The following is a 27,545-nucleotide window of genomic DNA, read 5'->3' on the forward strand; positions in this document are numbered from 1 at the left end:
AAAATTTATTTTAAAAAATTTAATATATTTATTAAATTAATTGTATTTTAATAATTAAATTATTATTATTATTAATTTAATTAATAAAATGTTCCAATAAATATTTTTTATTAATATTTAAAAATTTATTTTTATTAAATTAATTAATAAATTAAATATAATTTATTTAAAAAAATTTTAATAATAAAATTAATTTGAAATAATATAATTTTTTTAATATAATACAAATATTTTTTTCTTTTTTTAAAAATGAATTAATAAGTTTTTATTTATTTAAATTTTAATTATTTAATTAAATAAAATTTATTATAAATAAATATATTATTTTTTTAATTAAATTATTATATTTTTTTTAATAAATTTAATAAAATTATTATTATTTAAATTTTTTTAATGAATATTTTTTTTTACAATAATAATTAAAAAAAATTTTTAATAAAAAAAATTAAATTTATTATTTTTTTTTATAAATATTATTGCACAAAAAAAAATTCGTTTGTTTATTTAAGAAAAAAAAATCTCATCATTTTCATTTTATTATAAATAATAAGTTATATAAAATTTTTACACATTCACGAGGTATCACGAAATTTCGTAATTTTTATTTTTAGACGCGCGAACATACAAAAAACGCTCATGGAGATTTCTTTTTTTTTTCACCGAAAAATAGATCAAATTCGTGATTTTTTATCGGATTTTCGAGAACAAACATTGTGTTTGAAGGTTAATGGGTTATGTTCGTGTGCGAGCATTAATCGGGCACGAAAATGTGTTAATTTTCACAGTTTCTCTCTGGAAAAAATTTTAATCGCCTTATGCGGTGTCTTCTATTTATTTTGTTTTGACGTTTGAAATGAAAGAAAAATTAGAATTAAAATGACGTAAAATTTCACGCTTCTCACCTGGCATCCTATAAATTTTTTCGACGTAATAAACTTACGTTTTGGCAGCATTAAAGGGGTTTTCATGGGTTATTAAGTGTGTAATGACATTGAAACACATTTTTTTCAAGTTTTTTCTTGTTTTTCTTTAATATATAAAATTTTTTTCTTACTTACATATATTTTATTTAGACAAAGTGTGCGCGACAGGATAATCGGGAAGTGCATGGAAATTTTGAAAGAAAAGGGAAAAAGGAGTGAGAAGGTTTTTTTGTGTGTTTTTTGGGAAATGAGAGGGGGGGAAAGGGGGGATTTTGAACGCTTTGACTTCTTTTGTGCAATTTACTTGCCCAAAATGATCTTGCGGCCTGCGCCTATGTTTTGTCCAGCTTGTGTGGCGCCCTTGTTTGTTCCAGCTTGGAGACCGATGACAGTCTTGCCGGCATTGAGTTGCTCTTCGGTGAAGTCACGCTTGGCTTCATCAGCGGGTTTGGGGCCCAATTGTGGTCCGGGGAATTCGGGGTGCTTCCAGCAGGCACGACCGAGGGCGAACAAGCAAGTTGTTACCGAGGCAATATCTTTCTTTTCGTACAAGTCAACGGTTTGGAAAACATCAATATCGGGAACTCCGTAGTCTTTAAGAGCCTTTTGGAAGCTAAAAATGGAAAATTTTCATTATTTTAATTGAAAAATTTTAAAAATTATTTTTTTTATGACTCACTTGTTGATGTTTTCCATCATTTTGAATTGTCCGCCAGTAGAGTTGATTTTGGGGATAGCTCCGGGAACGAGTTTGTTCATCAATTTGCAGAGAACTTGTCCGTCTCTCAAGACATCTTCGTATTTCTCACCAGCTGGGAATTTTTCTCCAAGAACTGTTTCGATCCATTCTTGTGCTTCGGCATCTTGGGCTGGGTTACGCTTTCCAGCGATCTACATTTAAATAAAAAAAATATTTTTTTAATTTTATTTTATTTTAAAATTCACTTTTTAACACTTTTAATTTCTTCCAAAAAATTTTTTAATTTTTTTTAAAATTTATTTTTTAGAAAATTCACATACTTTGGCTTGTACGGCACGTTCCAAAGACATTTTTGAAAAATTTAAGGATTTTTTTTCACGAGCACAATTACTCTATTAGAGAGATGAAGCAATTCTGAATCTCGAATGCACACTGACAACCAATTTAAAGATCCAGTTGCTTTTAAGATCCCCGCTGCGTGTGTCGTACGAATGGAAATCTACACAAATTATTTATAAAATGTACGGTCACTCTCACCATTTGTGTGAACTTACACAATGACGACGACTTTTTTACGAAGTGCACACCTCCGCAAAATGTAAAATTTGTGTGTACGACTCGCGAGAAAAAAAAATGTTCAAAAAGAAAAATTTCGTGAAAAATATTTTTCGTATGGTATGTAAGAAAAATAAATAACCCGATGACGAATCGACACAAAAAATTGTTTGTTATGAAGGCGATCTCACTGACATTTTGCGATTCTTTTATTCGTTCTTGAGTTTTCCATAACTTTAAATCGATCTGTAATTATTTTTTTTATTACCTTTCGTTAATTTTTTTTTAAAAAATTAAATAAAAAAAATTAAAAGCGGATTTCCATCGTATTAATTTTCAATGTTGTTATTAAAAATGTTGCCAAGCCACATTATTATTTTATTTATTAAGTGACATAATTTTGGAAAAATTTTAAAAAATCAACAATTTTTTTCAAGGACAGAAAATACATAAATTTAAACTGGAAATATTTATTTTTTTTGCAAAGCGTAATTTTTTTTTTAATTTTTCATAAATACACGAGTAACGAGAAATTACGAGAGAAACAATAGTAAAACTGACCTTTACAACATCTGCTTCTAAAAATATACAATGAGTAAATTTATTTTTGAAAACCCTCAAAGATGGCTTTAATTTTTGTGCATTTCGGAAAATCGCGTCATTTTATTAGTCACAACAATTTATTTATAAGTATTACTATGGAAATTGAACAAAAAATTGATGAGGGACACCCATTGAGATATCGCACACTTTTGGCACAAAATATTCATAAAAATTGCAAAAAATATTTATATAATAATTTTTTATTCCATTTTTTTTCAGTAGAAGTCCTCGAGAATATTTTTAAAAAATTATCAATAAAAAATGATTATTATAAAATTTTATACATAATTAATTTTTTTTTTTAAATTTTTATTTAATTAAATTAAATTTAATTAAATTAAAATAAAATAATTAATTAAAAATTAAAATTTAATTTAATTAAATTATTTAAAATAAAAAAATAAATAAATAATTAAATAAATTATTAAAATTTATAAAAAAAAATTATAAAATATTTAATTTTTACATTAAAACTTTCATTGAATAATAAATAAAAAATTATAAAAAAATTAATGAATGATAATTAATTAATAATTTTTAAATAATAATAATTTATAATTTTTATTGATTTTTTTTCAATTTTAATTAAAATAAACTGGTATAATAAATTTTTAAGAATTTAACTTTCCATTTTAAATTTTTATTTAATTAAATTAAATTAAATTAAATTTATTTTTTTTAATAATTAATTTAATTTAAATTTAGTTCAATTGAATAATTATTTACTATAAAAAATTAAAAAAAATAATATTTATTAAAAAAGAATAAAAAAAAATTAAAACTCCATTCCATGATTTTAAGTACCCATTTTTATTAATAATAATTTCTGTTCGATTTTTTTTTGTATACATTTTTTTTTCGGCAATTTGTTACACAACTCACAATAATCCCTATTTTATATGACTAGTTTTTAAATGTATTAACTTTAGCAATTATTTAATAATAATAATAATTAATAATATTCATATACAGATCATCATCTATCTTCCTTATTTAATAATTATTGGTATATTTTACAATTTTTATATATATATATTTTTTATTATTTATAATTCAAAAAAATCTATATCTTGACTAGAATATTTTTTTAACATACAATTTCTATGGATATAAATTTTTTTTTTCGTTACGAATCTAAACTTAATTATTATTTTTAAATAGTAAATTTATTTATTGTACCTACTGAAAATTCCGCATGGAGCGAAAATTTGAAAATGCTATAAAATTTATGAAATCACTACTTAGAGTTTAAATATGTATTTTTTTTTAAATTTCCTGTTTTATTTTTTATTTCAAAGAAAATGGCTCGGTCTTGCTATTTTTTATAATTAAAAATTTAATTAATTAAAAAAAAGTTTTTTAAATAAATAAATTATTATTACTTAAATAAATTTAAAAAAATAAACTTAAAACAAGTGATTAGCTGCCGTTGTTTTATTTAACCCACTTAATGGGTCCAATAAATAACCGCCGCTGCCAGCACTGAGTAACGACGAGAACGGCGACGATAATGCAGCTACAGCATGATGATGGTTTTGTAAATTGTGATTTAATGAACTTAAATGACTAGATTGTTTTGCCTGTTGTAGCAGTGAGCCGCATGAACCAGTCCATTTATTGTTGTTTATGTGTAAATCATCGGATAGTTTTCCTGTGAACGAGAAGAAAATACAAGAAAAATAAAACATGAGAAATGATGAAAATATTTATATATATCTAACGTAATATGTGTAAAAAAGAAAAGGAAAATTTTCTCCGATGAAAAATCTTCTTGAAAACTTTTTATGACGTTTACAGATTGTTATGTCGAATTATTTTATAGTGTTCGCTCGTAACTCATCTTTCACATTTTCTAATAGAAAGGGAGTGATTTGGGTGTTTTTCCAACATTTTTTTGATAAAAAATTTGCAAAAAATCCTCGAAATCAGGAAAAGCCTGAAAATGCGAAAACTAAAAATAAAACTTAATGCAAAACAAAACGTAGGTAGTTTTAATTTAGTAAATTGGTTGTTGTTACTGTTCATTTATTTGAATTAACGTCACTTTTTTTGTCCTTTTATACAAGAACACCCGACGACGACAACGCTTTGCTGCCTGAATCATTATTTTAATAGCAAATGTTGTCGTAGTCAGCATTTTTTTAACTTTCAAGAAAATTTCAGGCAAAATAAATACGAAAGGACACAAAATCACGAGGTGCCAAGTTAAGTCAAGACGATAAAATAAAATAAAATATTTTATTATAACAATTTTTGTAAGTAACTATGTTGCCATTAAATTTATTTATTTTTTCTTTTTTTGCAGTGATTTAATAAAATTAAAGAAAAAAAATAAACTAATTACCATTAATTGGTTTAATATCTCCATTGGAATGATGCGAAGATGCACTCGAATTTGGGGTCGTTGATATTGTCGACAACGGCGATCCTGGTTTGATATCTTTTGGAGTCGTATTCCCGGGTTGCATTGATCCGCTCTTGTTTTCGCCATTTTTCATGCTATCGGACGACGTTGAGTTGTTATTTGTCACTTTTTGTTGCGCCAAACGTTCTTGTTTCCGGAATTTTGCACGCCGATTTTGAAACCACACCTAAAAAAAATAAAAAATTAATATTTCTTCGCGTGAAATTTCTAAAGTAAACGAGAAAAATGTTTGTTTTAATTTAATTAAGAATTATACAAAAATTTACATATCAATATGATGGCATGTGGCACGTCTAAAAAGTGTTACATTTTGTGACAATCGGAAATCATGTAAGCGAAAAATTGTTTAACTTTTAAAAAGTTTATTTTATAAAAAAAAATTGTCATGTTTTCTCCGTAATTTTTTGATTGCATAATTTTTAAATTATTAATTTATATATTTTTTTACGTTTAAACAACGCACGAAAAAATAAAAAAAAAATATTTAGGTAATTTTATAAAATATAATTTTATATTATTTTTCGATTATTTTTCATAATAAAATAAAATAAAAATTTAATTATAAAAAAAAAATCAAAAAATTTTAAAAAAATATATATAAAATATTATTTTATTTCATTATTTAATTATATATTTTTTTAAATTTTTAAATTTTTTTTAATTAAATTTTTTCTATAAAAAAAAATCGAAAAATTAAAAAAATAAACAAACAAATAAAATAAATTAATAAAATATTAAAATAAAATAATATTTTATTATACATATATTTTTAAATTTTTCGCGTGTTATTTAAAAATTAAAAAAAAATATAGAACTAAAAAAAAAATAAATTTGAAAAAATAAAATAAATTAATTTAAATTAATAATATTTTTAAAAAAAATAATAATTTTTAATATTTTTTTAAAAAATATAAAATAATTAAATATAAAAAATAATTAAAAATAAATAATTTTTTAATATAAATATTTTTTAAATTAATTTTGTGAGTCAATTTGTCTTTTTGTACTTATTTGTCCATCTTTGTCACAATATTTTCGAAAAAACTTTTTTCATATTAAATTTATCAACATCTATATCGAATATTATTTTTAGTGACATTTGTGTAAAAGACGCGGAGAATCACCGAAATTCCTCTCGGCAGATTTTTTGTTTGTGTTTCGTTTAAATTAATGATGGTATTTGCCCGCGTGGGCATGGAAAAGTGACATCATGAGTGTACCGTGTGTCATGCCTTCGAGAAAATATCAAAAAATAAGAATGGTCTAGACTTCACGTGTAAAATTGTTACGAAAAAAAATTAAATTGATTCATTGTAATTCATTGTTTCGCAATTTTTCAGAGAGAAATTTTAATATTATTATTTGTGTACGGTCGTAAATAATTTTAATTTATTTTTAGTATTTCATTATTATCATTATGAATTTAAATTATCACCAACGGAGGATGATGTTAATCCATTACAACAACAACGAGTGAATTAAAACGGAATAAACAGGAGCTGAGGATGTTTTTATTTCGCATTTGACCTTCTGTTGCAATTACTGCGATCATGAAAGGGATTAAAAGTGAGCAAATAGACAGAAAAGCGTTACGAAACAGAGGGGGTGACAAAAACTACAAGGGTGACAAAAAGTTTTTGTGTGATGATGAACAAACAATTGCATCACAGCATGAATAGCAGGTTAAAGCACAGAAACCAGAAAATAATAACAAAAGTATCAAAACAACAATAACATCTTTATTATCGATAGTTTCGGTGAAAATCCCCTCCGAATAACGCAAAATTTTAAAAAGACAGGTTCGGTTTTAACCACTTTACAAAAGTTTTTCATGACTTTTTAAAATCAGATTGTTATTGAATTTATTTAATTATTGAACAAGATAGATTGGGTAATCGATCTTTCAATTAATATTGGCATGCTCGTTATCGTGTCAATGACTGTGTTCCTGGTTTTCGATAATGATGATGACAATCGACTTTTAGTCAATACGTTGAGATAGTAATGCGGAAGATGAATTTTCACAAAATTAAATAAAATTTAATTGAATTGATTTTTTTTTTCGTACCAATCATCAACCAATTTGTAATCCTTTGTTCGATTTATCATCAAGGGATTTTGATACTAATTTTTTTTTCTAAGTGAGATTTTGATTTTTAAGCAATTTTTTGACATGATTTGAAAAATTCAGCTTTTTCTTAAGTTTTAGTGCTTAATATTATTTTTTTCGATTTTTTCAATCAATAAAAAAAAAATAATAAAAATACACAAAAAATTTAATTAAAACAAAATAAATAAATTTTGAAGTATTTGTTTCTAAATAAATATTTTAAAAAAAATTATTAATAATTAATAAAGACAGAATTTTTTAATTTAAAAAATAATTTAGAATATTATAAAAATTATTTTAAATTTAATTATACTAAATTTTTAAAATTATTATATTGTAATTATTTTCAGATTTTTAAATTTTAACAAAAATAATTTTTTATTTTTTTAAATTTATTTTTTTTATAAATTTTTTTTAAAAAAGTAATTTTCTTCTATTTTTCTATATGTATTGTATATTTTATTTAATTTTGTTATATTTAATTTACTTTTTATTTATTTTTTATTGAATTTCGATAAATAATAAATTAATATTTTTTTTAAATTTTATATACATTCCATAATTGGTAGTAATATCAATTATCATCAAAATAATTCCAAAAATAAAAATTAATAAGTAAATTAAATTAAATGAATATTTTTAAATTAAAGTTTTTAAAATAATTTTAAAAAAGTAATAATATAGTTTATATATTATAATTTTATATTTAATATATAATTTTTATATAATATAAAAAAAATAAAAATTTAAAGTAATAATGCAACAAAAAAAATTATTAATTTTTTTTTACTTTAATTTTCAACTTTTTAAATAAAAATAAGTAACAAAAATTTTAAAAAAATTTTCAACAATTTAATTTTCACAATAAAATTAATTTTATGGACTCTTCCGTTCAAACCAATGCCAGACAACCACAAAAATTTTTTTTTTTTGCAAATCTTTGTTACCGTGTCATGTCATGGATATCAATCGCCACACAGCAAGCAAAAAAAAAAAGTTTGCCATGAGATCGATACTTTGTCTTCTTCTTCTCTCCATCGAAACAATGTCTCAAACTTACTAGTTTTGCTAACATAATTTTAATTCCCTTGATTGCATGCAAACACCCGCAAGTACAATGTTATACAAGATCTACATTAAGCAAAGAAGTCGAAGAAGAAAAAAGTGAAGAAGATGTTAAAAACCACTTGAGCATGTTATAAATCTCAGTAAAAGCCATTTATTTCAGATACAAAAAAAAAAACGGAACGACTTTTCAATATTCAATCTGCAAACATAAGATAAATATTCAAGACATGATTATTATAATGAATCTACTCGATATTATGCTCAGCCAATCACGTGGTGCGTGTCTATGCGAGGAGAAAATTGGTTTAGTCGTTCCTACACGAACAAGCAATTCGAAATGTTTAATACGTAATAAATCTGCGGTGTACAAATTAAAGCGAAAACGCGCGTTACTTTAATTCATCAGCAGCGGAAAATTTTTGTATGAAGAGACGGCGATAATTCGAAAGGTAAACAATTCATTTAAAACATGAATCGCCCATTTTTACTCAAAATACATTTTTTTTCTACAATCACAGAATTTTACAAAAAAAAATTTCAAAACTTTTTCCAATACGTTCAAAACTAAAGATTTTTGTGTACTCAACTAATTAAAATAAATAAAGTAAACTAAACTGGAAGACGCAATTACAACGGAAGAAATCAATGTTCGACGTGAAGCGAATTTTACGGATGAATTTTATTAAGAAATGATCCTTTTGAAAATGTTTAAATTAATTAAAACTGACCATAAACTTTGTAAAAGTAGAGTAAATACGACAAATTGATCAAAAACGAGCCAGAGAGAGATGTTTGGTCATTCGTTGATTATTTCTTGTATCATTGAGGTTTTGTTTACAATAATTACGGATGTCTATGCCCCTTTTTCTGCCTCTAAACTACAAAAGACAACATTCTACCGAGATGGGGTTTAACGTAGTGGACATTCAATTCAATTGGATTTTGTTTGTTTTTGTTCTTCGCTTTTTTTTTCTCTCTCGAAAAAGAAAAAAGATTTTATTAATGAACATACAAAAAGTTTTGGGGTAGAAGCCCTTTTCGACATGAAACTACAACATGTTCGAACTTTCTCTCTAATTTTTGTAAATAAATTGTAAATTCGAAATTAACATAAAATTTGACTGTTATGGAAAATTGATGATGAGGAAACCGAGGGGTGTTAAATTATTTTTTTTTTTAATTTATTTCCAACCAAATTTTATATTTATCTTGATTTATGTGACTGTTTATTTTAATTTTTTTTTATAAAATTTTTATTTTTTCAAGGTTACGTTTTCTCTTTCCGCTCATTTTTTTTTTGTTTTGATAAAAAAAATATTTTTAGACATCTTCTCATTTCAACACGTCTCACGTCAAATGTGTCATCAACATCAAAAAAATTTAGTTTACATAATATTTACACGTTTCTCTGCGAGATGTAATGAAAAACACTCCTCTCGCACGGCGCACGGCACAACCCGGGCTCAATTAAATATTCAAAAGAGATTTTGTACAAACAGGAGATGGCTTAATTAATGCATTTTGGCAAAATAAATATTTGAGTTTGTAGATCAGGCGGAATTTTATTTAAATTTTTTTGTCAGCATTTTTACTGCTTTAATGATTGATTGGAATTTTTCGAAAAAATGAGAGAAAAATTTTTAAAAACAACTAGAACTAACTATTAAACTCGAAAAATATTTACTTTCATAAATATTTTGTTTAAATATTTCTCTATGACTGACTGATGTTTGTCTCTGCACTTTATTTTAGTGAAAAAAAAAGTTTTTTTTTCTGTGTGATTTGATTGCACACTCGCCTCGCCCTGTGTCGATGATGTAGGAGAAAAGTTTTTGTTTGTTCAAAGTATTTGAAGTTCATCAAAATTTTGATGTGACTCGGTCTGTCATCCCAAAAAGTGGATGTACTCAAATGGATTTGTGTCAACAGAGACACATGTTGTAATTTTTTCGGCAGATTTTTATTATGAAATGGTTCGGTTTTAATTTTATTAACTTTTAGTTTGGTTCATTTTTTGAAGATTTTAACAATTATGAAATATTTAACAAAAAAATATGTTTAAAATTAAAAAATTATTAACGTTGTTTATAAAGTCATGAAAATTTTTTTTAAATTACAAAAAAAATGTTTTCTTAAACATTTTTTTTTTGTGACAAAAATTAAAATTTTTATTTTTGAAAAAAATATTTTAAAAAAATTTAAAGATTTTTAAAACATTTAAAATAAAGTTTAAAATATTAGTGTATAAAAATTAAAAATATAAAATAATTAAAATTTATTTTACAATAAAAAATTAAAATTTATTAATATTTTTTTAATTTTTTTAAAAATTTAAATTTCTTGGCTTCTGTAATGATTTCAAATTTTCAATTAAATTTTTTTTTTTCAAAAAATTTTCAATAAAATATATTAAAAAATGTAAAAAATTAATATTTTTAAATATCTTTTTTAAAAATTTTAATATTTTTTAATTAATATAATATTATTTTAAAATTTAAATTTTTAAATATTAAAAATTTTGATTATTAATTTTTATTTTTAAAAAAAAATATTTTGAAAATTTCCCAAAAAATGAATTTTAAAAAATTTAAAATAAAGATTTTTTTAAAAATTTTATTTTAATTTATTCGTTTATTTTATTTATTTACTTACATTTTTTTATTTTATTTCATATATTTTTTTAATATTATTTTTTTTTTAATTTTTTTGAATTTTTTTTTTAATTTGATAAATTTAATTTAATAAATAAAAGTTGTACCTTATGAAATTCGTTTAAAAAAATAATGCTTAAAAAAATATTGCTTAAAATTAGAAAATTAATTAAAAATTTTAACTTTTCAATTTATAATTTAATAAATAAAAAAATATTCAAAAAATTAATTTAAATCAAAAACTGAACACTTGGCAACAAAAACTTATTAAAACTGATTAGTCACTCACACAATGGATAAAAAATGATAAAAACACATGTTAATATCAACTCATAAAAAAAAGTTACTTGTCCATCCATCTACATAAATCTCTTACACAAGTTAACAACTAATAACTATGTCAACACTTTTCACGCCGCTGTCTATTATGTCACAGCTCATTGTTCGCCGGCACTCGCATATGCACACAACAAATTCCTTTCATGTCGCGATTGGCCTGATAAATGTTTGTTATTTGACAGAAAAACGTTTTAATCATTAAACAAACACCCGAACGCATAAAAAACTGGGATGAGGGATTATTTTATCATACACAGAGGATTTTTTTTATTAGGTTGTAATATTTAAGTTTACACGATTAATCACCTCGTATGTAACTTTATATTATTAGGAGGGAGGATTTTTTTTGTTGGAATAAAAAAAATTGTCACCGATTAACCAAATGTTTTGTTTTGCATCCAATCAAGTTGATAAAAGTTTTTTTTTTCTATAAAACTAGCAAGTGCATCATAAAACGATTAAAGTACATTTAAACGCAGGAAAAAGGGACTGGGATGATGATATGCAATAAATAAATTGTTCCTCCTCTCAAATAAAACGCACATGACAAAAATAAGCATTAACTAAGTAGGTAGAACGATGTTGCGTTTTTATTGTATTTTTTTTTCGGAACCACGGATGCGGAACGCAAAAGGATGACTTTTATCACAATTCACATCTGTTACAACTAAATTTATCTCCGGCGAAAATTCATACGATTTTATTGTGTGTGTGCTTTTTAGATGTTTGACTGTTTATTCATTTATTTGATCATTAATATTAAAATATATCATAACACATTAAATAATAACAAAAAATGATATTTTTGCCAAATATTGTGAAAAGTGGCGATAATATAAATTTAATGTGTATCAATTTTGCATACAAAAACACGAAATTTGAGCAAGTAAGTCATGCGTAACGATGCACTTTGCCCGAAAAATTTACAAACAATAAACACAGACAACATTTCTCAGACATTGTGTCTCTAAAGGTTACTCAGAAGTGTCAGTCTGCAAATCAGTAATTCAATTAATCCCGAACCGAGCTACGGATGTACAACGAACGTCATTGTCACGACAGAATAAATTCAATTATTGCAAGTTTTGATATAATTAAAGGTCAATCATATGTTCAATCATTCAACTTGATGAATAAATAAATTTTTGGTTCATATGTGAAAGTAACATTGATATTCTGATGTTTTAATTATACGAAACTGCTCCTGAGAAACCCAAAGGAATTTTTACATTTTCTTGACTTTTTAATGCTAATGAACAGGGAAGAAAAAAAATTTAAAATAAAAATTAAATTAAAAATTATAATTAAAATATTTTTAATTTATTATTTAATTTTAATGAATAAATTTATTAAATTTTATTTTTAATTAATATAATATAAATAAACAATTTTTTATAGAAATATAAAAATATTTTTAAGAAAAAAAATTATTCAAAAATTATTTAAAAATTTAAAAAAAATATTTTAATTTTTTTTTTATTTTTATACTTTTTTAAAATATTAATTATTTTTTATATTTTTTTATAAAATAAAAAATTAAAAATTTTTTAATAAAATAATTTAATTTTTTTTTATAATATGTCAAATTTTCATGTAATTTTTAATTTATTTTATAAATTATTTAATTTATAGTTTGAATAATTTTTATTTTCAAAAAAAATATAAAAAAAATTAAATAAAAATTTAAAAAAAATTGAATTTAAAATTTGATTTTGATAAAAACCTACAAATAAACATAATATTCTATTAAATTATCAAACATTAAAAATTTGTGGTGAAAAATTAAATAAATGATTTTTAAAAAATCTCGGTTTTAAATTATGTTTCTAATTCTATAAATTCTAAATAAATTTAAAAATATTTTAAATATTAATAAATAACTTGAAATTATATAGATAAATTAATAATTATTATTCAAAACTAATTTTTATAATTAATTAATTAAATTTAAAATGAAATGCTTAAATTAATAAATAATTGAATTAAATAAATTTAATTTAATTTAATTTAAATAAATAATTTATAGAATTTTAAAAACATTAAAAATAAATAAATAAAAATGATTTAATTAATTAATTAATTAAATTAAATTAATTAAAAATAATAAAAAATATAATTTATTTTATTTAAATATTTTTTTCATCCCTGTCCTTGCAAAAGTTGCATTATTATAAATTCATGAAATATGAAACTGACCGTCATACGCACGGAAAAAGAAAGAATAAAATCTTGCTTCACATTTTCCTTTACTTTTTTACAAACATATATAGCACAAATACCGTATACGGCACAAGTAAATGTCAAAAGATGTGATGAATTAAATTGTTTCCCAAACCTGACATTATTGTTCTTTTTCATCTTTTTCAATATATATATCCAGCTTCTCCGGCACAGAAGAAAAAAAAGTTACTTTTTTCAAGTAAAAGACAGATCATTCTGTTTGTACACATTGGCATTTCATGGAAATGGGTTGGATTGTCTTCTCTCTTTGTCAAATCGAGACTTCCGAGTATTTTTTCAAAGGTTGACTGAAATGACGTGGCAGAAACGGGTTTCTTGATGTATTACGATAAATGGATTGATGATCCATATTTTCTTATGACGAACGATGTATCATGCGGTAATCAAATTATTTACACGAAAAAGGCCTAGATTCGTCGTCGTCGTCGTAAAAAAAGAGAGGATAACGAAGGAAAATCGATGACCCCGAAAAACTTTTCCTTTTTTTCTCGTTTCTTCTTCGTTTTCTGGTTTCCCTTGGCGTTACTGCAGACATGTGTTCCAAAAAGCACGTACCGCATAAAATATTTAATGAAATTAAATGATAATCAATATTAATAAAATTCAATTTTCCTCGCAGCTTCCCCCTCGTGAAAAACTAAAAAATATGAACGCTTCAAGTTCAAAATCTCCATTTTATTACAAAAATCGTCGTTCAAAATTTCATTCATCATAAAAACTTGACTGAACGAGGAAAAAAAAGTTAATCACTTAAAACGTGTCTCTTGTGCGTAGTTTTATCTGTCATTTGTGTTAACGACACATTTCAAGCTATAAGATGGAGTCTCTCGGAAAAATATCTCAACCATATGCGAACATGATTACGTGATTATGAAAATTGCCATGGAGCATTTTTTTTCTTTTTTTGAAAATGTGATATGCCCTATTTGGCGGTGTTCGTTAATTGTATTTTATGACTTTGGTTGTAGGTAAATTATGATGCGCGAAAAGCATATTTTTCGACAAACACACACGTTAGACGATGAAAAAAATCGTCTTTTTCCATGCAAAATAATTGAAATTAATGTTCTTTTGTGGTAGGACAGGGAACATATGTGCTCCATGTGTCGCACGGTGAACCAAAAAATGAAAATTCTGAAACCGAAGAACAAAAAAAATCATTAAAAGAAGACTTTTGGAGCTCGAAGGAACTTTTGTAAGTATAAATTAAGTAAATTTCATTAAAAATTTAATTATATTAAAATTAATTCAAAAATTTTCAAATTAAACAAATAATTTTTCTCTTCAAAACAAAAAAATAAAAATTTAATATCGACTTTGAGTCATTAAATGTATTAATTTTGGATTGTTTTTGAAATTTTCTTTAAAATAATTTTTTTTTCAAAAATTGTTAAATATAAATTGATTCAAATTAAATTAAATATAAATTAAATTATTATTAAATTAAAATTTTCAAAAATTGATTTTTTAGATAAATAAATAATTTCACAAAATTTTCACTGAAAATAATTTTTTTAAATTAAATTTAAAAAAAAAATAAAAAGTTAACAATTAAAAATAAAAAATTAAATTTTCAAACTTAAAAAAAAAGATTTCAAAAAACAAGAATTTTTAAAATTTTCAAATAAATTTAATTTTAAAAATAATTTAAAATTTTGAAAAATTAAAAAAAAATATAAAAAAAATAATTTTAAATTAACTTTTAATTTAAAAAAATTTTAAAATAAGAATTTATTTAATTTTTTAACCTAAAATATTTTTTTTTAAATTATTTTTAAAAAATTAAATTTTACGAAAATTTTCAATTTTTTAAATAAAATCCGATAAAATTTTTAAAATTAAGAATTTTTCAATTTTTTATCCAAAATAAATTATTTTCTTATGATTTCATTAAAAATTTTTTAAAACCAATTTTTATTTTATAAAAAATAAAAAAAAATTATTCTATTTTAAGCGCACTGTGCATCATCATGCCTCCATATTGATTCACCTTTTTTCTCGGTTGCTTGCGAAACAAAAAAAAATAATAAAAAAAACCTTACCTGCACTCGTGCTTCGGTTAAATCAATTTTCATTGCTATCTCTTCACGTGTGTAAATATCGGGATAATGTGTCTCCTGAAAAGCACGTTCCAATTCTTTGAGCTGAGCTGACGTAAAAGTCGTGCGTATTCTCCGCTGCTTCCGTTTCTCGCTCAACACCGAGTCATGTGACGGATAAACTTTGTATGGAAGGCCAGCTGAAACGAAAAAAAAAACGAAAAAAGTGGTAAATAAATTTTTAATGGTAAACAAAAAGGTGATCCACGCATACAATATTCAGTTTTATGAAATAAAGACGTCTGCACGTTTTTTTTTACGAGTCAAGGCAAGGCAAGAAGGAAACCCATAACATTTTACGTGTGCGCTCTGCTCCGCTTTTTATTTAAAGATAACATCACACTTCATATCTCTTCTGATCCACATTTTTTTGCACTTTTTCTTTTTTTTTTAGGAAAGCACACCGAATGCCGTGTAGACAAACAAAATGAAAAATTTGTTCAAATTGCAAGCAAACATTCTTCGCAAAATAAAATTTTGTGTACACAACACGACGCCATTTCTTCCAAAGTCTCTAATCTCCGTTACTCCATGACGCGTACTCGACGTTGGAAAAAAAAAGACGAAGAAGAAATAAAAGCAGAGAATTTTCCCCCAATTTTATTGTTTTTGTAGTCATTCGAGTACGGAGCTACGTTTTCCATTCACTTTTCCCTTGGTTTTTCGCCCGAACACAAAAACACTATGGACTCGGAACATAATGTTCTGTTTACAAACATAAATTAATCTTCGTATTTTGCCAAATGAACGTTCTCGGTTGTTAGAAGAGGAAAAATAGAGTAACTGCTGTCTCGCTTTTTTTTTTTATTTTTTCTCACTTTAAAATGACTGATTAAAAGTACTTTAATTAAACTAATTTAAAAAGTTCAAAAAAATAATTAAATTAAAAAAAAATCATTTTTTCAACCCTCTTCGATAAAATTTATTATTTTCACGAAAAAAAAATAATATTTTGATTTTTCATTTCGTCACGTTTTTTATTGTTAAAAATTTTAACTTCAATCTGAAATTTTCATTTTTTTGCCTCCGTTATTTCATTTAATAATGTGTCATCAAACAAACACACATAAAATGTCACACCATTGAATTTTTCGAAAAAAACAGGAAAAAGCTTAAAAAGGCAAAAAACAAACTGGTGCCAAAATGCATAACCGAAAATGCATTGTGACATCAATATACTGAGCAAGAGAGAGAGAAGAGTTGCATGTCCAACATATACTCTGTCTGATTGAATTGTTATTTAAAAGCAATTTTAAAATGCAATGACTGCAATTTGCGAAATAAAAATTTGATTTGAATGGGAGTGTGAAGAAAAAATTTCTACAGTAAATATTTTGCCGTTTTTCAGGAACGAACATGAAAAATTGCATCTGGGGTCGCACAAAAAATTGCCATAAACACATTTAATCCAATGAATGTACAGAAGCATTTACTGAACTGACAAGCATTGCGGGAGGATATAAAAATGATGAAAATGGCTTTGCTGTTGGCGACGAATTTTTTTTCGGGTTTTTATGGGAATTTTATTATTTTTTTTTTCGATTGGGGACTATTTACTCGCAAAAAATTTAATAATTTAAAATTTTTATCTCTTTAAACTTCGGAAAAAGGTAATAAAATTAGAAGAAAAATCAGTTTGAATTGAAATTCCCATAAATTTTTTGCGAAAAAGAAAAGTTACAGGTCGTAAATTACTAAATCTGTCTTGGATCTGTGAAACAACGAAGAAGAAGAAAATAATAACAAAGAAAACACGAAAAGAAAAAAAAACGAAGAAAATCGATTAAATAAATTGCCTAAATATTTCTCCCTTTTTTTCGCTCTCTCGGAAAGTGAGTTCCCTTCTGCGCGTGCTGTTATTAAAGCCCAACGACGACGACGAGAAAACATTGAAAAAAGACGGAATAATTGCGATAAATTTCATTATTAAAAGTATGCTCATCAAAAATTCAATTTACTCTTGTTGTTTTTCTTTTTTTTTTTTGCCTCGGTGTTCATCTAAAAATACAGCTGAGATAATGGTAGACAATTTATTCTGTTTTCGTTTTTTTTCTGTGCTGAACTTAATCGCAAATGATCCATTAACAAGGTCAAATATAGTGGATGCGTGAGCAACTGCTTTGAACTGCGTATTAATCTTCCAATAAATAATCTTCCAATGTAATATTTCAAAGGAGCTCGATTTGGTCCTTTATTTTTATAACTATTTAGTATTTTTTAAAGGATTTTTTTTTAATTTTTAAATATTTTTAATTTTTAAATAATTTATTACAAATTTTTATTACTTTATTAATTTATTTTTTTTTGTTTTTACCATTTTCATTTTTTAATTTATTTTAAAAAAAGTAAAAAATAATTTTAATTTTTAAAATATTTTTATTATTGATTAATTAATTATTTTATTTATTTTTTAAAATATTTTATTTATTATAAATTACTTTTGATCAATATTTTTATATTTTTATTTATTTGTTTTTCTTCATGTTTTTGAAAAATATTTTTTTTTTTTTTGAAAAAATGAAGAAAAATTATTTTGTAGCTATTGTTTTGAAAATCATTTTGATTTTTTTTTATTAATATTTATTTTTCAATTTTATTTTTTTTTAAATAATAAATTATTTTTTTTAAAGTTTTTTTTATAGAGTTTCACATAATTTTTATTTAAATATTTTGAAGAATATTTAATTTTTTTTAAAAAAATATTTTGTTAATTTTAAATCTTTAAATAATTTTCTTTGTTAATTTTTTATTATTATTTTTTTAAATCTAAAAAAAAATAAACCAAAAGAAAATTATTAATCAATGAAAATTATTTAAAATTATTATTAATTTTTTAAATAAAAATAATTTTAAATAATTTTTAAAAAAATAAATGTTTTTCAAAATTTGGATTTTTAATTAATTTTTTATAGGTACTTAATTCTTATTTTTGTAATTTTTTGAAATATTTACTTTTACTTTTAATTTAATTTTAAATTATTTAGATTTTTTATATATTTTTTTTCTCAATTTTTATGAATTTTCTGAATTTATAAAAAATACTTATAGTTTTTTTTAATTTGAATTTTTGATTTATTTATTTTTTTTCTTTTTATTTTCAGACAAAACATTTCCGCCTCAACCTATAAACGCTACTCCTTCCCATTAATTGGCCAATAAACAAGTATGAAATATGCAATCAAACACCACACAACTGATCTAATTAGAATAATGCTTTATAGATAAATTTTATAGTGTGTTCAATCACACAGAACGTATCGCCTCCATTGGCAAACACACACCAAATTTAATGCCTGAAACCCATCATGAATTTAATGTTTATGTTTATTACAAATAATATGACTTTATCTTGGCGTTAAACCATGAATTAAATCGTTCACGGGCAGTTCCATGAAAATTTCCCATACACATTGGCGGGTTTTGGGTCTTCCAAAAAGACTGGTTGGAGACGTCCTGTTCGATCTTTGTAGAAATCTCGATGCTCCTGACACCTCAAATAAAATTCGTCTACTTCTCGCATGCGTTTGTAATCAATTATGTTGAGATGTGTGCCTTTTGGGAGGTATCTCGAAGTGTCACGAAAGCGCCGAGAGTCGTTTTGTTTGTAATAAATCATAATTTTGAAAATTTTAATATGAAAAAAGTTGAAAAAATGACGGAAAATGCATGGATTGCTTGGAATCTCCCAATTTTATCGCTTTTCACGCCACAATACGGCAAACTACATTAATATTAGTATTATTATTAGAGCAATTAGATAAATTTTAGAAAGCTAATGTGGTTTAATTGCGGCTAAATACCAAACAAAATGATTAAATTCCTGCTAGATATGTGGCAATGTGTGTAATACATAATAAATAGCGGTTGCGGGTTCCAATAATCCTTTTGCACTTTGCTGTTTAGACACGAGATATACCAAAATAATATTTTCGGTGCATGTAGGAACACAAAATTTTTGGTAAAATATCATGGGCTTGAACTATAATTTACGATTTACTATTATTTTATGATTTATAAATATTTAAATATCTTTCTTTCCCTCAGATTATTGCGATTTTACCCGAATTTGTCGAAATCCAAACAAGAAAAATTCATCCGACGGTACTTACAATTGAGATTCATTGATGCCGGAAACATCGAAGCCCGATGAACGTCTTGGTGAGTTCGAGCGCCCATCACGGAGCACTGTGAAGCTGCACTTCCCGCATGATGTAATGCACTCATGGGTCCCGAACCGGGTCCTCCAACGCCCGGATTGTATGAACGTGCCATGGAAGCAGCTGCTGCCGTGTATCGATATGCCGCTTGTGACATTTGACTGCAAGATGTGAGATCGCCATAGGTACAGGGCATGTTGGCGAGTCCCGTTGGATCCATCGATCCTTGGAGACAACTGGAATCAAAGCCAGCAGCTTGATTCAAGTACGAGTAATCCATGTTGAACAAAATTTTGAGTCCTTTTTTCACAGAGTGTCACGAAAAAGTTTTTTTTAATTTTTTTTAATATTTTTTTTTAATTTATTAATTTTTTATTAATAATTATCATTATTATTTAATTTTTTTTATTTAAAAATTTATTTTTATTCGAGTATATTTTTTTTTATTTCACAGTCAGACACATAAAAAAGGATCCTTATAAATAAATCCTTAATTGAATCAAATCTCTTGATATTATTAAATTATGTATGAATTTTTTTCTGCGCGTATTTTTTTTCTGGACTGAGAATTTTTGTCTTTAAATGTTGAATTTAATTCAGCAAGAAATTGTAGCCAATGTTCATAAAGTTATTTTCACAAGATGTTTTTTTTTCTTTCATGTGGAAGGAAATAGCTAATAATAACACTGCGCACTCGTTCTTCAACTTTTCTTATTATTATTCTCGTTAAATGTCACCGGAAATTTTTTAAATTTTCAATTTATTTAATTTTTCACAAGAAAAAATTTTTTTTCACTTATTTTTATTTAAATCTCGGAAAAACAATCGCACAATATTTTTTTTATTATTATTATTTGTGTTAAAATATCGGAAGAGACAGAGCGAGTAAAAACACCACCGACCGGTTGCATTTGCCAAAATCAAATGATAAGCTTAATTCAATAATGTGAACTTAAAACCTAATGTTATAACATGCCGCTTCGTGCAGACACACAGCATCCCTTTTGCTACGCGCGCAATTATATCTCCCATCATAATATTAAAAAGTCGTCGGTCCTCGATATACGAAGTAGTAGTCACAGCGCGCAAATATGATAGGGGTTGTTTTTGTGTCTCTCGTAGTCGTTGCGCACATAATCGAAGGGGAGATTTTATTGGGGTGGAGTTTTATTGCTCTGGCAACCAATCAAAGAGATTTTAAAATGTTTTTATATTATTGCTCATTTAGTGTATTGTCGACTATGGAGACATAAGCAATGATTTTACGATGATTTTATGCCTTGGTCCATTGATAAAGTCTCGCACGTTGTCTTATAGCGCGGCGTGTATGACGTCATCAAATTTTCTTATAAGATTTTCGCCTTCTTCAGTGACGGATTTGATTTTTTTTTTTGGATCTAAAAAAATATTATTTAAATTAATTGAAATAAATTTATTTAAAAAAACTAAAAAAAAAATATTTTTATTAAATTAATTAATTTTAAATTTTTAAAATTAATTAAATATAAAATTTTATAAATTTATAAATATGTAATTAGTTTTAATTTATTTATTATTTTTTTTTTTTGATTCAAATTGATTTTAATAAATTTAAACCAACGAATGAAAAAAGTCTTTAATAAATTGTTTAGTTTTATTAATTTATTAATTTGGTATTAATAAAATAAAATTTTATTTAAAAAAATTAAAATAATTTTAATTTTAAATTAATTTAAAATTCATTAAAAAAGAAAATAAATTGCTTGGTTTGAATTTAAAAAAAAAATTAAAATTTTATTTAAAAAATTAAAAATTATTAAAATAAAAAAAATTATAAAATTTTTTTTAAAAATTTTAAATTTATTCAAAGCAATTTATATTTTTTTTTATTTTTTTATTTATTTATAATTTTTTAAAAATTATTTATTTATTTTTTTATTTTTTTTTTTTTTTTTTGGTTGAAAAAATAAAAATATTTCTTGTTTTGGATAATAAAAAAAAATATTTAAATTGAAAAAAAAAATTATAATTTTTTTTAAATTTTTTTTTCAGTTTCAGTGAATTAAAAAATATTAATTATTTTTATTAATTTTGAAAAAAAATTTTTTTGGGCTTCTTTGAATTTTTTTTTTGTATTCGGGCCCTGACTGACGATGATGATTATTTTTATTTCTATTATTATTATGTAAAATACGGAGTAAAAGTGAATTTTTCAATCAATTTTTTGCACGAACTCACGAAGTAAATACACGTGTATCTATCGCGGATTCATTCAACAAAAAAGCAAAAGACACGTAAATAAACAAATTTCGCTGGAAAAATGTTCTTGTTGATAGTTTCGCTCCCCATAAATATATTTTCTTTTTTATCCCTTTCGTTTTGCGAGTTTTCGAGTTATTTGAATCTTCTTATTGCGATAACGATAACTCGCATGCATGACTTTATACATAAAATAATATTATTGATTTAACTGTTGATATCTTCTTTTTTCCTCTACGCGCCCGAGAAAAACTTTCGTACAAATGTGACGACGACGATGGATGATGATAAAAACTAGGAGGAAATATTTGTGTGAATATTTTCGAGTGCTGTGGGAAAATTTCGCATGATAAATTCATTCTCAGCTCCGTTCAACGTCGTCGTCGTCGTCGTCGTCGCGCTCAACGATCAAAGGTCTAAAAAGTACGAAAATTTTAGCAGAAATGTTAAATTCTTTCACGTCGCTGGATATTATTTGTATTTACGTTGTTTCTGATGTATCTTTTTTGGGGAAAAAGTGTTGCGAGTTAAGGGGAATAAATTGTTGAACGGAAGAAATTTTATAAAATTTTCATATTTCACGTTGCCCGCCAAATATTAAGTGCCTTTTAGTAAACTTTTCGTCTAGATATTTTCACCTTTTATAAATTTTATAAATAAAAGGTAAGCACATTTCTCTGTGTACGCAGAGAAAACAAACAAACTTTTCTGAACCATTTGCGAGATTTCTGCACACGTGAATTTGAACATTAAAATCAAGAAAATGTTTGCAACAGATAAATTTATTTTATTTTTCGCAAACATATGTACTTTTCCACACACACGAGCATATTTTCCCATTTTTAGATATGGAAATTTAATTTAAAAAGAGTTTATACTTTCGACATGTCTATAACTTTGTGCATGCCGTATATTTCCTTATTTATTTACCTGACTTGCATTATGAGTTGGAAATACGTCTGGGAAAATATGAACATGTTTTTTTATTTTTATTTTTTTTTTGGCACACTTTTATGCAACTCTCTTGTCTTGTGCATCGCAATAAAAATAAATGTTTTGTAAAATTCTTATCTGAGGCTCGGTGAAAAAGTGCAAAATCTGCCCGAAATTGTACAAGTGAAAGTGTTGAAAAATGAGGAAAAACCAGATGCCCATTTTTTTAAGGGAAAAGTTAAAAGAAAAATGGAGTAAAGTAGCGGAAAGCTGTTAGAAAAGTAAGAAATATGAATGTTGGTAATTAATTTGAATTGTTCTAATTTTATTAACGAAAGATTTATCAACGAGGGGAAGTCTATAAAATTATTTTTGCATTAATTTTTCTTTTTAAGAAAAAAAAAAATATGAAATATTTAACAATTTTAAGCATTATTTTTTTTTTGAAAGTTTATTTATTGCTTCTTGTTATTTAAAAAAAAATAAATATAAAAATATATATATTTCTTTTTTCAGAAAAATCATTTATTATTGCTTAATTAGTTATTATTATAATTATTATTAATTTAATAATTTAATATTTATTAATTTAATTATTATTTATTAATTAGTATAAAATAAAATAAAATACAAAAAAATTGAATAAAGATTAAAATAAAAATGAATATAAATAAAAAATAAATTATTAAAAAAAAATTAAATAATTAAAATTAATTTTTAAAAATTATTTAATTAATCATTAAAAAAATTATTTAGATTTTATTTTTAAAAAATTATTTTTATTAATTTTAATAATTTTAAATTTTTTAATTATTTAATAATTTTTAAATTTATTTTATATTTTTTAAACTTTTTCAATTAATTATTAAAATTTAATTTTTAATAAATAAATCAAAAAAATATTAATAAAAATATATAATGTATGAATAAAATAAAAATAATATACTAAAAAATTATTAAAATTTATTAGAATATGATTTCAATATTTTTTAAGCACAAAATTGTATTTTATATTAATTTTATTTAATTTATATTTTGATTTTTTCTTGAATAAAAATTCTCGAATAAACCTTAAGCTATCACAAAAATTTAAATCACAATAATATTTTTTAAACTTTTCCAATAATTTTTTTTAACTGCAATATTTTCTACTTTTCTCAAACTTTTCGTTACAAAAAAAAATACAACATATTTTTATTATTTTGTATTTTTTACGACATTTGTTAACAAAAAAAGAAAATAAATAAATAAAATATGAATAAACAAAAATCACATTTAAAAACAATAAAATATATCATAAAACCCATATTCATATGAATATTCATAATAATATTTACTATCACTCCAGATGGTTTGATTGAAAATCCATACATTCAATATAAAAAATTTAAATTTATTACACGACACGAGAAAAAATCCAACAATTTCGGGTTTTTACACATCATTGAACATTAAAGAGCACCTTTTTTTGTATCTTTTAACTCGTTACGTTAACTTTTTTGCAAAACCCCTACCGAATTCGGCAAAAATTACAATGTGACATTTTTACATAAAACGAAAAATAATAATGTATCTTGTCTTGATTATTATTACCTTCCCATATGCCATGCCACAAACACTCTAAACCCGAATTCCAATCATTTAAGTGATTATCGTTGGCTCTTGAACAATTTAATTTCGTTTTAAGTTAATTATATTATGTTTCGTTGCTTTTGTTAAAGGAAAAACGTTAAATTCGTTCATCATTCATCTTCTCTCGTACTTTTTGGAGGGTGACAACACAAAAATGTCACAAAATGTTGCAATTGCGAGCTGTGCAATTTATTCCGCGAGAAAATGTGTTCCAGATTTTTTGGATGTTTGCTTATCGAATTTCAGCGTGTGCTTTGTTCAAATTAAATTTACACACATTCCAACGTCGAAACGTGCAAAAACTGAAATTTTTGAAGGTGTAATATTGTTAATTGAATTTGCACTTGTTTGGGTTATAAATCTGCGTAGTATGTAGTTTTTCGTTCACACACAGAGAGATAATCAGAGAGACAGGATGAAAAATCATCACAAGCATTAAAATAAAATATTTTTTGTGATATCTATTCATTTCATTTTTTTTTTCTCATAATTAAATTAAACAACAAGTGCCTTATTATTCCGATTTTTCTCTTGCCGTTCACTTGTCATGAGAATATTTTGCGTTTTTTGTCAAAAAGAGCAATAAATGATGTCCCCATGGACCGGGCGATTGTCGCGCGATAATTTTTGTTAAACATTGTTTAACGATCGCATTCACTTTATTTAACGTAACGGTTAATAATTTCCCTCTCTGGTTCTGTTTTCATTGATGTCGATGGTGTTTGTAACTTTTGTCGTCTTTTATAACACACGAGGGATGCCGAAATAAATAAAAGGGTGTTCGAGTGGTAGATCAAATGTAATTCGATGCACTTGTTTCAATTATTCGTATATCACACGGCTATCACGAGTTCCTGCGAAAGATACAAAAAAGAAAAAATTAGAGGTGATCGATGATAAAAAGCGTAAAATATGTTTAATATTTCCCTGTAGAATTGCGAGAGTGTGGGAGCGAATGAATTTTCTCACAATCCGAAGCAATTTAAGAAAATTTGTTAAGTGCATTTTAGCGAAATGAATCTTTTCGGTAGGATTTTATTAAAGAACATTCGCCCCTTTTAATCTCGACAAAAATTTCGACGCAGACACGAATGAATTGTTGATGAAGAAATTAAAAGGATGAGATTCCATGCATAAAATATCGAGGTCCAGATACCGACTTGACCAGCAACAACAACTATGTCAAGAAAGAAGACTTCATTAAACATTCAGTTGTTTTAATTTTAGCAATAATTGTCTGCCAGAATCGGTTTTCGGAGTGTCTCCAGCAATTTAATAACAATCACAATAATAAAACTTTCATGAAATCTTAAATTGTTTCTTTGCAGCAATTATTACCGAGAGAGAAAGAGAGACAAAAAGCATGATGTGCGCCTTGAGATTCTAATTAATTTAAATGGCTTTTCGGAGACGCCAAAACAACCATAAACATTATGCATTTAAATATTCAGTGTCGTCTCGCATCTCTCGTGGAATGAGTCTCGAGCCCACTTATTATGTTGTTTGGCCACAATATATCTAATACAATTAATGTCAATTACAAATATACCAAATACTAGATTAAAACAATTATCAACGATAAATTGTGACACATAATAACAAATCATTTTAATATAAATCTATTTTGCATGGCGAGATGTTTATGCGGAGCTATATGCGTGGCTGTGTTGCCTGTAGTTGGCGGTGTGAAAATCAGCATAGAGAATAAAATAAACTATATAAGTGTGAAGTTAGTGTATGACGAATAGTAGCTTGGTCATAATTTATCGCAAAATGGGGAGTTTTTGAAGTAAATTTAATTGTAGAAGTTTAAAGGGAAATTTTTAAATTTTTTTAATGTAAAAAAAATTTTTTTTATGTTTTTTTTTTTAATTTTTTAAAAACTAAGCTTTAATTTTAATTTATGTATTTAATTATATTTTTTCAATTAAATATTTTTTTTTATTTTACTATTTTTTTTTTTCATTTAAAAATAATTTTAATTAAATTAAATTAATTAATAAATTTTTTAAATTAATTTTATATTTAATTTTCAGTTTAAAACAAAATTTTCAAAATATTAAAAATAATTAAATAAATTAATTTTTAAAAATTTAATTAATAATTAATTTTTTCCAATTTTTTGCATAATAATTTAATTTAAATAATTTATTTTTTTATTTTAAATTTTTATTAATTTTATTTTAACTAAAACTGAAAATATTTTTTTAAAAATGAAGTTAAACTATAAAAAATTTCTTAATTAAAGTACTCTTTAAAAAAGGTATTATTTCTTAAAAATTCGAATAAAATTATCAAAAAATGAATTTAAATTAAGTTTTTTAGTTTAAATTTTTTTTAAATAGAAATCAAATTTTGCTCAGTAAATAGTTAAAAATGAAAATTATTGAAAAGGTATGATTAAATTTTTAATTTTTAAGAAAAAAGTTACCTTAAATGGATAAAAATCATTAATTATTTAATTAAAAAATTATTAATTAAAATTAATTTATATTTTGAAAATTAATTATATTTAAATTAAATTTTAAAAATCATTTGTAACAGAATTTTAAAAGAAAAAAAATAAAATTATTTTAAATAATAATAATATTGTTCCCAAAAATTAATTTTAAACAAATTAACCTTACTAAATTGTTTCATTTTAAACCCAAATTTTATTAATTTTTGTCTGAAATTAAAAAAGTAATAAAAAAATTATTTAAAAATTTATTAAATGATAAATTATTTAAAAAAAAAATAGTTTAATTTTCAAAAATAAAAAAAAAATATTTTTTTATTTTAGGAAAATAAAATAATTTAAAAACATAAAAAATGAAAAAAAAAATTTTTTTTTGCTTAAAATCAGACAAATCAGAAATTAAATTTCAATCT

General features: G+C 23.9%; 3 protein-coding genes across 3 annotated transcripts in view; all 3 read right to left on the minus strand.

Annotated features, from left to right (window-relative positions):
- Positions 1-27,545, minus strand: part of LOC134827201 (endoribonuclease Dcr-2) — a 126,987-nt gene that overhangs the window by 22,291 nt on the left and 77,151 nt on the right. The gene's annotated exons all lie outside the window — the stretch shown is intronic.
- Positions 1,014-2,072, minus strand: LOC134833628 (muscle-specific protein 20). The gene is made up of 3 exons (XM_063848012.1): positions 1,944-2,072; positions 1,603-1,814; positions 1,014-1,536 (listed from the first exon to the last, which is right to left on the minus strand). The coding sequence occupies exons 1-3, from the start codon at positions 1,971-1,973 to the stop codon at positions 1,224-1,226; spliced, it is 555 nt and encodes a 184-aa protein (XP_063704082.1). The 5' UTR covers positions 1,974-2,072; the 3' UTR covers positions 1,014-1,223.
- On the minus strand, positions 4,188-20,151 carry LOC134827263 (paired mesoderm homeobox protein 2A-like). Its single transcript, XM_063839842.1, has 4 exons — positions 19,824-20,151; positions 15,658-15,854; positions 5,121-5,372; positions 4,188-4,433 (listed from the first exon to the last, which is right to left on the minus strand). The coding sequence occupies exons 1-4, from the start codon at positions 20,149-20,151 to the stop codon at positions 4,188-4,190; spliced, it is 1,023 nt and encodes a 340-aa protein (XP_063695912.1).

Source organism: Culicoides brevitarsis, chromosome 1, assembly GCF_036172545.1.
Source record: "Culicoides brevitarsis isolate CSIRO-B50_1 chromosome 1, AGI_CSIRO_Cbre_v1, whole genome shotgun sequence".
In the NCBI taxonomy this organism is placed as follows: domain Eukaryota; kingdom Metazoa; phylum Arthropoda; class Insecta; order Diptera; family Ceratopogonidae; genus Culicoides; species Culicoides brevitarsis.